This window comes from Lithobates pipiens, unplaced genomic scaffold (genome assembly GCF_037356315.1).
Source record: "Lithobates pipiens isolate NorthernLeopardFrog02 unplaced genomic scaffold, aLitPip1_a1.2 Scaffold_18, whole genome shotgun sequence".
Lineage (NCBI taxonomy): Eukaryota > Metazoa > Chordata > Amphibia > Anura > Ranidae > Lithobates > Lithobates pipiens.
In genome coordinates, this window is record NW_027507758.1 from 355,794,612 (window position 1) to 355,811,265 (window position 16,654).

Here is a 16,654-nt window from a genome sequence, read left to right on the forward strand (position 1 = left end):
CCCAAGTTAGGTGTTTCTAATTGAGGTTCATGGGGCCAATAATGCTTGTAATCTGCCGAAGAGAAGCTTGTGTACTTTTTTGAGCTTCAGGCGTTTTTCTTCAGGTGACAGAACACTCTGATGTGAACATGGACTATTGAAATGAATGGGATTTGGCTTGCTGAGCGTCCTAGAGCTACAAGCAGAAAATCGCTTGGGTGTGGACATGGGCCATTGAAATAAATGGCTTGCTGAGCGTCTTAGCCCCTGTACACACGGTCGGAGATTTCGACAACCAAATCCGTCGGATTTTGCCCGACGGATCTGTATTTTTTTTTTAACGCACTTGAAAAACGAGGGTGAAGTAACACTGTACACCCTCCCCACATCCTAGTCCCTACTGTACTTACCTCCGGGGTTACCAAGCTTTCAGTGGCCCCAGCGGCCCAGGGATTTGAATTCCCCCCTCTACTCTGTGTAGTGCTTCTGGGTAAGGATGAGCTCCGGTGTGTTCGCGCACTCCACGTGCAGAGCCCGCCAGGAACTCGGTGCTGCGCTAATCACAGGCAGTGAGACATTGCCCTGATGCGCGGCTGTAGAGATCGGGCAATGTCTCACTGCCTGCGATTAGCGCAGCGCTGCGCCGACTTCCTAGCGGGCTCTGCACGTGGAGTGCGCGAACACACCGGTGCTCATCCCTACTCCAGGGACAGTCCACATCGATTCACTGTGATGGCACCGACCAATCAGAATCTATCTAATCTGTCTTGGAAGCACTGATGGAGAAGACAGAGAAGAGAATTTTAAATCCCTGCAAGCTGCTGACAGTTTGCCAACCCCAGAGGTAAGTACAGCAGGGTTGGAGGTGATGGTGTCATTGGTGTGGGTGTCCCCTGTTATTTCACCTGTACAATTTTTATGCAAAGGTGAAATAACACTTTACATTTGATTGGAGCAGACATAATCTGGAGAAGCTGTGCATGGCAACCAATCAGCTTGTAGTTTCTGCTTGTTAAGTATTGAAAATGAAAGCTAGAAGCTGATTGGCTGCCATGCAGAGTTTTAATAAATGCCCCTGTCTTTTTAATTATTCATATATGTGATCCTGTGTGCGATCAGATTGTTACGTGTGTGGGCACTATGAGATGGCTCAGAGGCTGAGCCCCCAGTGGTAGAGGACGGGTCAGTGTGGACGGATCGGACTATCTCAGTGTCACATTGTTTCCACTTTATACAGAGAGATCGGGGAGAGCTGCTGTGCCAGAGACCTGCTGCACCGGCGCACAGTGACAGCACACACTCCCACCGACACCGCACACACACTGACACACACACACACACACATCTCCAAGCAGCCCAGGGAGGGGAAGCAGCGAGTCAGGGCCGCTCCATACAATCTGCTGCCTGTGTGAGTGAAGATGGCGGCTCCCATCCCTGCCAAGCCAGGCACTGTAGGGGGAGGCAGCAAACCCGCGTCCCCGGAGCTGGATTTCAGGTCTGGTGCCAGGATCGAAGAATTAAACAAACTCATCCAGGAATTCAGCAAGCATGATCAGAGGGAATATGATGACCAGAGAGCCCTGGAGATCCACACAGCCAAGGACTTCATCTTCTCCATGCTAGGTAATGCCAGCGGCACCTTGTCTGTCTGTGTGTCTATATACTGTATATATATATATGTGTGTGTGCCACCACTGACGGGGCATACCGCCCTCTCCTCACTGCACTTCCCACCGGGATGGGGGCATGCCGGGCACCACACACCATATCACCCAGAAGGGGGGGCACCTCGTCACTATATATTATAGATCATCTGATCAATACACACACACACACACTATACTATCTGATCTATACACACTATATGGTCTGATCGATACACACACACACACACACACACACACACACACACACTATATGGTCTGATCAATACACACACACACACACACACACACACACACACACTATATGGTCTGATCAATACACACACACACACACACACACACACACTATATGGTCTGATCAATACACACACACACACACACACACACACTATATGGTCTGATCAATACACACACACACACACACACACACACACACACACACACACACACTATATGGTCTGATCAATACACACACACTATATGGTCTGATCAATGCACACTCACACTATATGGTCTGATCAATGCGCACACACACACACACACTATATGGTCTGATCAATGTGCACACACACACACACACACCATATGGTCTGATCAATACGCGCACTATATTCATACATATCAATTCATATACTATAAGGGAACATTTGATCTGCACACATACTATATGATCAGATATTGGAAAAGTCAATTGGCAAATATATTATTTGGTCTGATATAGGATCACATGTACTATATGGGGACATCTGATCAGTAGACTTAATATAAGGGAGTATTTGATCAGCACGCATACTATAAGGGTGTATTTGATGAGCACACACTATATGGACGCACCTGATCAGCGCACATACTATATTGGAGTATCTGATCAGTACACATACTAAAGGGGAATATCTGATCAGCACACATACTATATATAGGAGCCTTTGATCAGCACACACATACTATATGGAAAAATCTGATCAGTACACATACTATATGGGAACATCTGATCAGCACACACACATACTATATAGGAGCCATTGATCAGCACACACATACTATATAAGAGCCATTGATCAGCACACACACATACTATATAGGATCCATTGATCAGCACACACATACTATATTAGGAGCCATTGATCAGCACACACATACTATAAGGGAACATGTGATTACTCTTATATATATACACGATCTGATATAAGAGCAGCTGATCAGCCATGCATTTCCATTCAGGAGATGCCCATGCCACCCACATGAATGAATTTTCTGTTTGCCTTTTTTGATAGAGTTGATTGATGGCTGCTGTACAGTATTATATACAGTATCTGACAATGGCGCTGCTATCTTGATGGCCAGGTCAGGGACATGGGACTGCTGATTTGCATATTGTCACCAAGTTGATTTAACGTGAAGGTGGAACAGATTGGCTGTAGATGTGTTGAGCTCATGCCAGTGATTGGAGCTATTATCAGCAGCATGTCAGATCCAGTAGCCCCGTGTAATTGATTAGTCCATATTCTACACATGGATGTCTGTATGTGGAGCGCCTGTTCTATCTCTGCAGTTCGCACATGGCCGTGTGCTTCTTTCTACAAGTCATAGATCATTATGCTGAGCTTGCATGCCCGTCTGTAAGTGGAAGAAAATGACTGGCTGTGTGGCTGATTCTATCTAATAAATCATCACACACATCCAAGTGTATTAGTTCATAATCTATACATACAGGTTTAAGTGGTATGATCCATATGACCGATTGGAACATTTTCTAATGTATGGGAAAAAGGAAGCCTGAGATTATGAAGCTGATTTACTAAAGGAGCTGGGAACACTTACACGTTAAATTGGATAATTGGCGTGAATAGTCACAAAATCATGCAAAATGTAAATTCACATTTACTTATTTCACACACACATGATTGGATAATTGAGGTAAATATTCCCTCTTTATTCTGTGAAGATTTTGCCTCTAGAATGCCCGTATACACAGACGCATTTAGGCCTTTACCACAGGAAATCAGGGTATTTTCATGACCAGCCACGGCCAGCAGCTGGTGCAAATCATTGACGGGTCAGACGCAGCCGCTGTACACTTGTAACCGCACAACTGTGTACAGTGGTGGATGGGTGGTTACAGATGTACAGCAGTGACATCTGACAGCCGGTCATTGATTAGTATAGGCTGCGGCTGTAAACCAACACCTGTGACTCCACAGAACTGAAATATCCTAAAATCTAAGGCTTCACGTACATGAGATGTTGTTTAACCTCTCCTGAACGATTTAACTTGACAGCTAGAAACCGGCATCTAAAAACGTCCATTAGGCACGTTTACATGCCACGTTTGCGTTTAGAAGCATTTTTATTTTTTTTGTTAAAATGAAAAACGATGAAGCGAAAAGCTGCTAAACATGAGTTACTGCGTTTAGCAGTGTTTACAAGCATTTGGCGTTTCAAATGTCTCTGAACATCCGTCTGAACCCATTTTATTGCGTTCCAAAAAAATGCTTCTGAACTCAACTGCCTGGAAAGTACTATAAATGACCCCATGTACATGTACTGATAAAATAACAGAGGAGAGTTCAGGGGCAGCTGAAAAAAAATGCCCAACTGCTCCCAAATAGGGATGAGCTCAGGCGTGTTCACATGGACCACGTGCAGAGCCCGCCAGGAAGTCGGCGCAGCGCTGCGCTAATCACAGGCAGTGAGACATTGCCCCGATGTGCGGCTGCAGAGATCGGGCAATGTCTCACTGCCTGTGATTAGCGCAGCGTTGCGCCGACTTTCTGGTTGGCTTTGCACGTGGTCCATGCGAACACGCCTGAGCTCATCCCTACTCCTAAACGTCTGTTTACCAGCAGCAGTGTACATGAGGCCTTATGGTGTATCCTCAAATGCATTTGTGTGTATATGAGCAAGGATGAGCTCAGGTGTGTTCGTATCCCACATGTGCAGAGCCCGCCAGGAAGTTGGCACTGCACAGCGCTAATTACAAGCAGTGAGACACTTTCCCGATCAGCGGCTGCATAGATCGAGAAATGTCTCACTGCTTGTGATTAGCGCTGTGCAGTGCAGACTTCCTGGCGGGCTCTGCACGTGCAGGTTGCGAACACGCCTGAGCTGATCCTTATGTATGAGTAGGGTTGCCACCTCTCGCTTTTAATCCAGAACACATATGAATAAGGTTGAGCTCAGGCGTGTTCGCAAACAGCACGTGCAGAGCCCGCCAGGAAGTCTGCATTGCACGGCGCTAATCACAAGCAGTGAGACATTGCCCCGATGCGTGGCTGCAGAGATCGAGAAATGTCTCACTGCTTGTGATTAGCGCTGTGCAGTGCCGACTTCCTGGCGGGCTCCGCATGTGCTGTTTGCGAACACGCCTGAGCTCATCCTTACATATGAATTACATTGAGGCTAATTTAATGCAGAGAAGGCACCAAGTGAGTTTAATTACCACCTTAATCAGCCACAGAACCTGTGTAATTAATGTGTTCGGGTTTGAGGCCTGGTTCACACCTGTGCATTTTTAGTGCATTTTGCAGATTTGCACTATAGTCCATTTAACATGGTTTCCTATGGAACACGTTCTGTAGTGCAAAAAAGCACTAAAAACCCATAGGTGTGAATCAGGCCTAAAGGGATGAGGTGGCATCCCTATGTATGAGCGCTTAGTAAATCGACCTCTATATAATGTTACATAGGATTCAAAGAAATTGCTATTTGAGAATCAAATTTATGTTACAAGTATTGTGCGAGTGGTGCACACTGATTATGGGCTACACTTTATTACTTGGCTTTGTTTCATGTTGCAGACTAGGACCTGTATATACACACCTTTCACAGAATAATTGTAATACCTGTGGCAAAGGTGTGGTATATTTACTCAGACGATGAGGTAATAGGACAGAGATTAACCTCTTCCTCCCAGGCACAGTTGTAGATACAAGCAAATCACCTCAGTGTCACTCGGTGCGATTTCTAACTTTCTAGTGATGATTTTCCATGTGTTAATGATTACCCCACAAGCTGCTCTACTTCCTCTATTCATTTCATTAGTAGACAGTAGTGAATATGCCATGTCACTGCATAGCGCATTTATTTATAGTCAGTTTTCTTCCTTCTGCTCGCACATTTACATTGGGTGTATAAGCACAGCTATGTTTGTATAATGTGACAGCTGTACAGATTAGTGCAGGCAGGAAAAGAAAAGGCACTGCTTAAAGCAGGGGTATAGAAAATCGCATACCATTCAGGGAAGAGTCAATACATCTAGAAGCCCGAAAGGATGGAGGGTATAGTAAGTACCGTACATGTATAAGGCCCATTGCACATGGGGCCACCCACGCGAAGAAGACCTGCATTCTGGACCCTCATCCCTAAATGCCATTACCTCTTGACACAGTGTTCATCCCTCTCCAGCTGCAGATTGCCATACACTGCGGCGGGATGCTGCACCTGTCCTTCCCAAACGCACCACAGCTGGATAGCGCTCTGTGCAATACACTTAAGTGTAGCATGCACATTTTACCCATCCTTATCTATATACTGCGGACCCACTGCTTCAAAGCCACCCAACTTTCAGTCATTTAGAAGGACCATCCATCTTTTGCAACCAAATCCATCTGTCCTTCTTAACTCAGTTGTTCCTATTTTTGGTTTGATATATAGGCCTCAATTGGTGGCACAGTGGCTTAGTGGTAAGCCTTGTAGTAACAGGGTTGTTCATTCAAATCTGGGCCATTGGCATAGTTTGAATGTTCTCTGTGTGTTTGTGTGGGCTTCCTTTCACATTTTAAAGACATGCTGGCTCTTGTCTAATTTGACTATGCGTGGTTATCACATTCTGCATGCCAGTCCCAAGCTCAAGCCCATGGACTGGGTATCATTTGCCTTCAGACTTTTGTACTCGTAGTCCTTTTTTCTGATGTCTAAAAGATGGGAGTTACAGTATACCTTATTGATAGTTCCATTAGTGATCCACTTTTATCATACACTAGGGGTGAAACTGAATCAAGAAAAATCTGCAAAGAAACAGCTTCCAGTTTACTTTTTGTTAAAGCTTAAGGCTCGGTTCACACAGGGGGCGATGCGAGGCGACACGACTTGCCTCGCCGCGACCTGCCGCGACCTCAGCGGCGACTTGCAAATGACTTCTGTATAGAAGTCAATGCAAGTCGCCTCGAGGTCGCTCAAAAGTAGTACAGGAACCTTTTTTCTAAGTCGGAGCGACTCGAGTCGCTCCTCTTAGAACGGTTCCGTAGTACAGAACGGGGGCGACTTGTCAGGTCGCGGCACGGCAAGTCGTGTCGCCCCCTGTGTGAACGGAGCCTAATGGTCCTTTCACACGGACGTGTCCGTGTGCGGGCTCCACTTTGCTGAGCGGGAGATTGCTCCATCGATCCCCGCCGAGCAGGCAGATGACAGGTCTGTCTCTGCACACTGTACAGGGATGGAGCTGTCAAAGCGCCGCTGTCCTCTATGGGGGAATCAGATGAAGATGGACCGTAGAGTCTGTTTTCATCCGATCCGCAGGCGGGTGGAAAAATAGGGTTTTCCTCCGTCACACTTTTTCGTATTGGAGCGGGTCGGATGTCAACAGACATGTCACCGCTGACATCGTCACTCTATAGACGTCTATGGAGCGTCCGTTCAGGTCCACCTAAAAAACTGACAGGTGGACCTGAACGTCCATCCGTGTGAAAGAGGCCTAGTTGAACATGCTGAAGTTAGAAGCTGATCAGCAGCTCAGCTGTGGAGGAGCGGGGAGCGGCTGTCTCAGGTTCTCATCAGCAGTATATAGCAGTCTTTCATACTGCCCTCGTTGTCCTATGAGACTGCAGGGCCCCTGACCCTCTGTCTGGGCAGTGCTGATTGGCCCTGTGCTGATCACATGCACTCTCTGAAGGCAAAAGAAAACCTCTCTAGCAACACAGGGTGGCACAGTGGTGTAGTGGTTAGCACTCTTGCCTAGCAGTAAAAAGGGTTGTTTGTTTGAATCCCAACCAGGACACTACCTGCCTGGAGTTTGCATGTTCTCTCTGTGCCTGTGTGGGTTTCCTCCGGGTACTCTGGTTTCCTCCCACCCTCCAAAAACATGCAGCCTTTGAGCAGCCAATAAAGATACTGACTAGGTCTAAAAATGTTGATGGAAAAAAAATGGATATTAATCAACAGTAATAATTTGCAAAGTTCACATGTGAGGCTAACAACCTTCATCCTGCACCCTTTTAAAGATATTATCTGCTGACACAATAGGAAAACCCTAACCCTAGCATGGTTAGAGCGTCCCATAAATGTAGAAACTCACCAGCACTCACGGATGTTCAATTCCCATTTTATTGTGAAAGTATTGGTACTGGTACCTGACAGTTTGGGCCTCACAGGGTCTCTTTTAGAAAGGCAACAAATTTTGTTGTAATTTGCGTTGATTGAAATGTTGGCATGTATGCTACGACAACGCTCTTTTCACATTTGGTAACAATTTGCATCTGTTGGCTCCGCGTCTCCTGAAATATCTCCAGCAATGTATCTAGAATGGAGAGATTGCCACCTGTTCCGTTTATTTTAAAGAATTTGGGCAGTAGATGTGTTGTGTATCAGCAGTGAATAAAGTGCAAAGGGAAAAAGCTTTGCAATGACTTCACGTAGGTTATATTGCTCCTATTGGCCAGTGTGTGTGCCTTTGTGGAACCATTGCTCCCACAAAAGGATAAAGGAAAGCACCGATAGCTGCAAACATTGCATCTCTATTCAAATGTCATATACAAAATGTTTTTGGAAGCTTTTCAACAGGTGCGGATAATAGAGAACATAATCTTGTATGCATACTGCAGAATGTGATCCTTTCATACAATTTCAATAAACAAATTTACCCATAAAGTAAATTGGTGCAGTCATCCACTTATTATTTACAAAGAAGTATGTGGGGGTTGAAAAGAAAATCATCAAAAATCAAATTGCAAAAAACTTAAAGGATGTTCTCTAAGATGACCCACCGGTATTTTAAATGATGTGCCAAAGCCATCCTTTCCTTTTTACAATTTATTACAATATTTAATAAATATAAAAGTAGTGATTACATTGAGTCTGAGTCTTATACAAAAGTCAGTTTGAAGTGTTTCATGGTGAAGACCGCTTCCTCAGGACTTCTTATTTATAATGGACACAAAAACATCAATACACTTATAATGATAATATAATATGGTTGTATACTGATGTTTTTTATTTTTTTACCTCTGCAATTTACTTATTGTGTATCCTTTTTGACCTCTAGATTAAAGTGGGTATCTGTCAATTATAAATAAGAAGTCCTGAGGAAGCGTTCTAACCACCACTTCACAATAGAATTGGGGGGAAAAAAGTGTCAGCCGCACCCCACTCTTAACTATTCTTGCTGTATTTATTGCCTATCAACAAAATGACTGTATACAACAATGTCTTTACCTGGGAACCAACCTTTCTTGATGCGGTTCACCACTCCTGGCTTGCTCACAGGGATAGGGGAAGTTCCTACCACTTCCCCATAACCACACTTATAAGGAGCATTTTTCTCAGTGAACACCACATACATAGTTACATAGTTAGTAAGGTTGAATAAAGACACCAGTCCATCCAGTTCAACCTGAGTGAGAGTCTACAATTGTCCCTATCCCTGTACATTGCACACTCACATCAGTCCCCACCCTCTAGGAACCCACAATCTAAGGTCCCCATTCATATATGAGGGCCAATTTTTTGGGCAGAAGCCAATTAACCTACCAGCATGTCTTTGGAGGGTGGGAAGAAACTGGAGTACCCGGAGGAAACCCACGCAGGCACAGGGAGAACATGCAAACTCCAGGCAGGTAGTGTCATGGTTGGGATTCAAACCAGCAACCCTTTTTACTGCTAGGCGAGAGTGCTAACCGCTACATACTACGGTGCATTCATGTGCCACCCCAAATACCCCACATGAATGCACCGTCGGCTATATAGATTTATTACTCATTAGTAGTTGTTCTCTGAGCCTAGAAATGTATTTCCAGGGTTCCTCCATTGTAAAAAGCCATGTTGTAGTCATTGTTTCACCTGGTTACTTGGCTACAAAATTGTATGTCCTTACTGACCAAATAGGAGGCATAGGGAGCAGGAATAGGTGGACATCACACTCAGTAACTATGAGAGATAGGATTGCTTTTTTCCTTAAGGCTCCATTCACACCTGTGTCGCATTTCCGATGGCATTATTTCTTATGGTACCCTAATCGCGGTGTGTAGTGCGATAAATCATGTGGCAAATCACAATGTGCAACACTGTCACCCAAAAGAAGCTCCTGCTCCTTTTTGAGCGACAAGCTTTGCGTGTAGTGATTTTTCCAATGCGAAAACCCCGTCAAAATTGCACCTTGATTGGGTTGCAATTAGACGTAATGGCTTAGAAAACGCCTCCCGCTTTTTGCCACAATTCTGTAATTGTGGGCAGAATCACCTGTGATTCTGGAAACCCAGGTGTGAATGGAGCCCAAGATGACAGTGGGACACTTTTTAGGAAAATCTAAATCTTTGTGCGTTTATAGTATATGGGCAGCACCAGGGTCCTCGGGTCATATCCCAGTCAGGAAACTACATGCACGGAGTTGGCGTGTTCTCCCTGTGCTTGCATAGGTTTCCTCCTATACTCCAAAGACATGCTGCTAGCTTTATTAACTCCTATCCATGCTAACCCTAGTATGTGTATGCACATGAGGTAGGGACCTTAGATTGTAAGCTTTTGAGGGCAAGGACTGATGTGAATGTACAGTGTGTAAAGTAAAAATAACCTGCTGCCTTCATCCTAGTCTTCCTCGGTTCCATTATCAGCAATTTGTTATCAATAACTACAAGAGCCTTCCTACTAGTTTTCCTCAAAACAAAAAAAATGCCAAACAATCATACCTAATACTGCTTCTAATTTGATCACATTCATAAGGTAGTTTATGAGCTCCATTTTTTTTTTTTTTTTTTTACCATTATCGTTTATTTTTCACAAACCCAGTTTATATCTTTATCTATATTATTAGTGCTTGATAATGTAGTAAATGTGCATTGTATTTAAATTGACTCTGAAAATGCTAGTTGTTTGGCTGCAAGCAGAATTAATAAATTTTAGCACTTTTTGAATAACTGACCCAAAACAATTCTGAAAATCAGGCCTTCTCACTTCACTGTGCCATTTTCAGAGTTGCAAACTGAAATAAGGCCCGGTTCACAGTTGTGCGATGCCAGACAACGCATGTAATTCGCTGCCCACTGCTGTTCACATTACATGCAATGTCTGTGCGGTGCGATATCAGCCATACAGTTATTATGATATCGCACCGCATTCGGTCCAAACACGTAGAGGACCCTTTTTCCAGTTCGGACCAGAATCGGATCGCATGTGTGTTCACACATATGCGATCCTATTCATGTCCGAACTGTCAGTTCGCAGTGCGATATGCGAGCTGAAATGGGGGTGTCGTTAACATATAATGACACTCCCCAGCAGTGCGCATATGGCAGTGTGAACTGCTGTGTGTGCCAGGTGCGATGCGGGAACCCGCAGTTGATTTGCAGGGTTCTCGCATTGCACAAGTGTGAACCGGGCCTTAGAGGTAGACGGGCAACTAGAACATTCGTTCCTCTGGATCAACTGTGGGTATAGGATAGTGTATTTGTATTTCTATTTGTGTATGTTTTATTTATTTATTTATTTATTTTTTTCTCTCCGTTGGTTGAACTGGATGGACTTGTTTCTTTTTTCAACCAGAATGACTATGTAAGAAAGGGGTCAGAGTTGACAGCCCCATGTTTCTTTCAGTAGAGTTCTTTAACCGCTTCCCCACCAACCGCCGCAGTTATACTGCAGCAGGTTGGCTCCCCTGCGCAAGCCGTCCTAGCTGTACATTGGGTCCGGATAGCAGGCTCGCCGCTGCACAGCGGGGGTGCCGATGCTCGTGGCCGATGACCGCTGGCCATGAGCGATCGTGACCAGGAGACACAGAACAGGTGGCAATCTTCCCTGTTCTGTTTTGACAGGAGTGACAGATGTGTGTTCCTATTAGATAGGGACCACGGTCTGTCACTTCCTCTAGTCAGTCTCCTCCCCCTTCAGTTAGAATCACCTCCCAGGGAACACAGTTAACCCCTTGATCGCCCCTAGTGTTAACCCCTTCACTGCCAGTGACATTTTTACAGTAACCAATGCATTTTTATAGCATTGATCACTGTATTAATGCCAATGGTCCCACAAATGTGTCAAAATTGTCCGATGTGTCCGCCATAATGTCGCAGTCAAGATAAAAATTTCAGATTGCTGCCATTACTAGTAAAAAAAAAAATAATAATAATAAAAATGCTACTCTATCACCTATTTTGTAGACGCTATAACTTTTGCGCAAACTAATCAATATACGCTTATTGCATTTTTTTTTTTTTTTACCAAAAATATGTAGAATACATATCGGCCTGAGAAAACTGAGAAAAAAAATAGCTTTTTTTTAATAAAAAAAAAGGGATATTTATTATAGCAAAAAGTACAAATTAATGTGTTTTTGTTTTTTTAAGTTGTCGCTCTTTTTTTGTTTATAGCGCAAACATTTTAACTGCAGAGGAGATCAACTACTACCAAAAGAAAGCTCTATTTGTGGGAAAAAAAGGACATAAATTTTGTTTTGGTACAAAGTTGCACGACCGCGCAATTGTCAGTTAAAGTGATGCAGTGCTGAATCGCAAAAAGGGCTCTGGTCCGGAAAGGGGGTAAATTCTTTTGGGGCTTAAGTAGTTAAAGAAAAGAAAAACCCTCCAAGCATGGCTAGCTAGAAATCCATGAGGATGGAAATGTGGAAACTGCTGCTTCTGATATGGTTTTAAAGGTGCAGACTCAGGGCTTTCTTCCTGATCCTGGCTTCCCTCCTTGGTGAGTCATAGACCTGGATTATGCATATTCATAGCAGGTAGTCTGACATTACTGACTAGAAATGTGATCCTTGTGAGTGATAGATTAAAAAGTGAAGCAACCATGACAGCCCTGGAGTTTACATCCTCAAAATATAATCTGCAATGACAGTGCCTGCATTTACATTCTGAGAGGTTTCTTTTAAAGGGAAAAAAACTGTAAAGCTAGCAATATGGAAGCAGGCTTCTTTTTGAAGGTGCAAGTTCCTGGATGGGCATTATCATCATTGTTTCACTGCTTGTGGATCATTAACCTGGGAAAAGTGTGAAGTCTGAACTCCAGAGCTACATACCAGGTCAGTGAGTCACTAAGCAGTGAAGTAAGGGTGAGCCCCATAGCCTGGCCCATTGGAAATGGAGAGAGTCCAGAGAAAGGCAACAAAACTAATAAGGGGGTTGGAGGACCTCAGTTATGAGGAATGATCATGGATAGTTTACACCTGCCTCAAAACAAGGCTTCGGACAGGCTGTGTTAAAGCTCTCTGAATGCCAGTCAAAGCTCCTGTCACTAAATAAAATGGTTAGCTTACAGTCCTGTTTACACCTTAATTTTGCATGGGGCTTCTATGAGCCTTCGATGGGGCTTTGCTGGGGCTTTGATGGGGCTTTGCTGGAGCTTTGATGGGGCTTCTATGAGCCTTCGGTGGGGCTTTGATGGGGCTTCTATGAGCCTTCGGTGGGGCTTCGCTGGAGCTTTGATGAGGCTTTGCTGGAGCTTTGATGGGGCTTCTATGAGCCTTCGGTGGGGCTTCGCTGGAGCTTTGATGGGGCTTCTATGAGCCTTTGATGGGGCTTCGCTGGAGCTTTGATGGAGCCTTTGGTGGGGCTTCATGTAAGCCTTGCCATTCTTTGGAGGCTTTGAAGATGCTTTGAAGCACCACTAAAGCTACATGGGGTATGATTTTTGAAGCAAAGCAAAAGCAAGGTATAAACAGGACTGTAAGCTAACCGTTTTATTTAATGACAGGAGCTTTGACTAGCATTCAGAGAGCTTTAACAAAGCCTGTCCTAAGCCATGTTTTGAAGCAAATGTAAACTAGCCGTTAATGTGTTGAAGCCAAAGCGAGTGTAAATGAGCACTAGCAAACATTACATTTATTCTCCTTGGAAAAGAGACGCTTAAGGGGATATGATAGCAATATACCCATATCTTAATGGTGATTCCAACCATGGAAGGACACTATTCAGTCTCAGGTCACTCAAGAAGACACGTGGCCACTCAGTGAAGTTGGATGAGAAGAGGTTCAACTTTAAATGGCATAGAGGTGTTTTTTTTTTTTTGTTTTTTTTTTTTACTTTTTGGGTAGTAAGGATGTCCCTTCTAAAACTTCAGCAGGAAGTGTCACTAATTTCAAAAAACTTTTAGATGGGCATCTTATTAACCACTAGCCGACCAACTGCCGTCACTATACTGCAGGAGGTCAGCTCTCCTGTGCAAATCGACCTGTCTGTACGTTGGTCCTTTTAAACAGCTATAGCAGGTGCGTGCGGAGGCTTGCGCCCACTGCACAATGGGGGGGAGGGGGCGCGTGGGGGTTGGGCAATGACCGCCGGCCACTCGTGATCATGGCCACGAGAGCCTGTGTGTGTGTGTGTGTGTGTGTGTGTGTGTAAATGTACAAATCACTGTTCTGACAGAAGAGGAGAGACAGATCGTCTGTTCCTACTAGCTAGGGACAGCGATCTGGCTCCTACTCTAGTCAGTCACATCCCCATACAGTTAGAAACACTCACAAAGGAACACTTTTAACCCCTTCCATACCAGTGACATTTACACAGTAATCGGTGCATTTTTAATAGCACTGATTGCTGTATAAGTGTCGTTGGTCCCAAAAATGTGTCAAAAGTTTCTGATCTGTCTGCCATAATGTCGCAGTACCGCTATAAAAACGCAGATCGCCACCATTACTAGTAAAAAAAATGAATAATAATGCTGTAACTCTATTCCCTATTTTGTAGATGCTATAACTTTTGCCCAAACTGCCCAAACCAATCAATATACGCTTATTGTGATTTTTTTTTTTCTTCTACATGGTTTTTGATTTTAAAAAAATCAGCCTAAACTGAGGAAGAATTTTTTTTAAATATTTTTTGGGGGGATATTTATTATAGCAAAAAGTAAAAAATATTGTATTTTTTTTTTGTTTTGTTTATAGCGCAAAAAATAAAAACTGCAGAGATGATCAAATACCACCAACAGAAATCTCTAAAAAGGACGTCAATTTTGTTTGGGTGCAGCGCCGCACAACCGTGCAATTATCAGTTAAAGTGACGCAGTGCCGTATCGCAGAAAATGTCCGGTTTCAAAAGTTCCGAGTATGCTGACCCTCAACATTGGCATAATTGTTTAGTGTACAGGGATAGCGCTTTTAACCGCCAGCCATATCGCAACACTTTGTTGCCACGACTCTTCGCATCCATTCCATATGTTTTTCTGTGCTCTAAATGAAAGCCTCATCTATACAGTGAAAAGTTAACAACCTGTTTTTGTTACACATTTTAGCGTCTTTTCTGGACTGTAGTAAAATGGGTCACACAGGCAAGATTCATGGGTATCCTAGCTCTGTAATTGACTGTCAACACAATTAGAAGTGTCTGTCATCTTTCTCATAGGATGTGGCAGGGTTTGTGCGGATGTGATTTGAAAGATCTCTTAGCCTTCTGTTCTGTTGCAAGCAATCAACGCCTGCACTTGCCCTTCCGTGGGAATGAGACTTGTCTGCTGTCAGAGAGCAGAAAACGATGTGTGTATCAGAATAACATGTTTGTAAAGTGTTCCTCGAATGATGTAGTCAATACAGATTAGCCATTGTACAAAAAAATCATAAATACATTTAGGGCAGTTCATACTTTTTTGCTTAAGCCCTGGTTCACACTGGTGTGATTTGACATGTCAAATCGGTGGCAATGGCACCGTCCTAATCATTGCGATGCCTCACCGATTTCAAAAAGTACTACTTTTTGCGATTTTCAGGTTTGTGATTTCCATTGAATTCTGTGTAGAAACCCGCACAGATGTCTGTGAAATGGGGACTGACATGGAGTTCATCAGCTGAACTCTTCCCACAGCTCATTATGAACCAGGGCCAAGGCTGGGTTCACACTGAAGCTTGGCGCGGTTCACAGCAGGGGTTCGGTGCATACCTGTTCACCAGTTCAAGTCCGAATTGGGACCTAAAATGGACCAGAAGACGCACAGAAGACCTGTGCGAATCGCACCGGAGACGTTCCTGAGATATGTGAACTGGCTTCATTGAGAGCCGTCACAATCTCCTGACATGCAGATTGAAACCCACATCCAATTCACAATAGTGTGGACCCAGCCTTAAAATGTTTTTAGCGTTTGATTTTTCTTTGTATTGGTTTGGGGTAGGGCTGAAACAACGAATCGATTTATGAAATTAATCGATTACTATTTTCATAATCGATTAATAAGTCAGTAACAATGGGGTTAAAAAAGGGCTAATTTTCGTTTTTTTTTAACCCCATTATGTTACTAAACATCTTAGGCCTGGTTCACATCTATGTGTTTTTTGGTGCTTTTTGCAGAAACGCACTACATTTCATTTAACATGGTTTTCTATGGGACGCTTTCACATCTATGCTTTTTTTCAGATGCTGCATATATGGAAAGGGTCAGGGACTTTTTTTAATGCAAAAAGGTGCTTTTTTTTTTTTTATTTTGGTTTAATATATTTCAATGGAGAAGCTGCAGAAAAGCATGTAATGTGTTTTTTTGCAGCAATTTGTGTTTTTTAATTTGCCCAACAACAAATTGTCTGAACAATTGCCCACATACGCTGTCTGAAAATTCCTCTGACCAAGAACTTTTATATTATTTACAAATTTTCCCATCACTGTGGTTGAAAATTGAACGAACGTTCTTAAAATGACATTGTTTGTTTTTTAAATAGAAAAAAAAAGTGATCTCTGAGTCTATTTACCAGATTTACCCTTTAATAGTATATACAGTATATCTCTTCTATCTGTGATTCTCAGAGTGGATTAGAGATTTTGATCCCTAACCATACACAGTGGTGTGAAAAAGTGTTTGCCCCCTTCCTAATTTCCTGT

The 16,654-nt window shown here is 43.5% G+C and overlaps 1 protein-coding gene across 2 annotated transcripts in view; it reads left to right on the top strand.

Annotated features, from left to right (window-relative positions):
• Positions 1-1,163: 1,163 nt before the first annotated feature.
• The window catches only part of MB21D2 (Mab-21 domain containing 2), a 165,417-nt gene continuing 149,926 nt past the window's right edge, over positions 1,164-16,654 (top strand). Inside the window, exon 1 of one of the 2 annotated variants that reach the window (XM_077487528.1) lies at positions 1,164-1,602. In XM_077487528.1, the coding sequence (XP_077343654.1) occupies positions 1,398-1,602 (205 nt within the window). In that variant the 5' untranslated portion in view covers positions 1,164-1,397. The remainder of the gene's footprint in view (positions 1,603-16,654) is intronic. The other variant, XM_077487529.1, reaches the window with a different exon arrangement.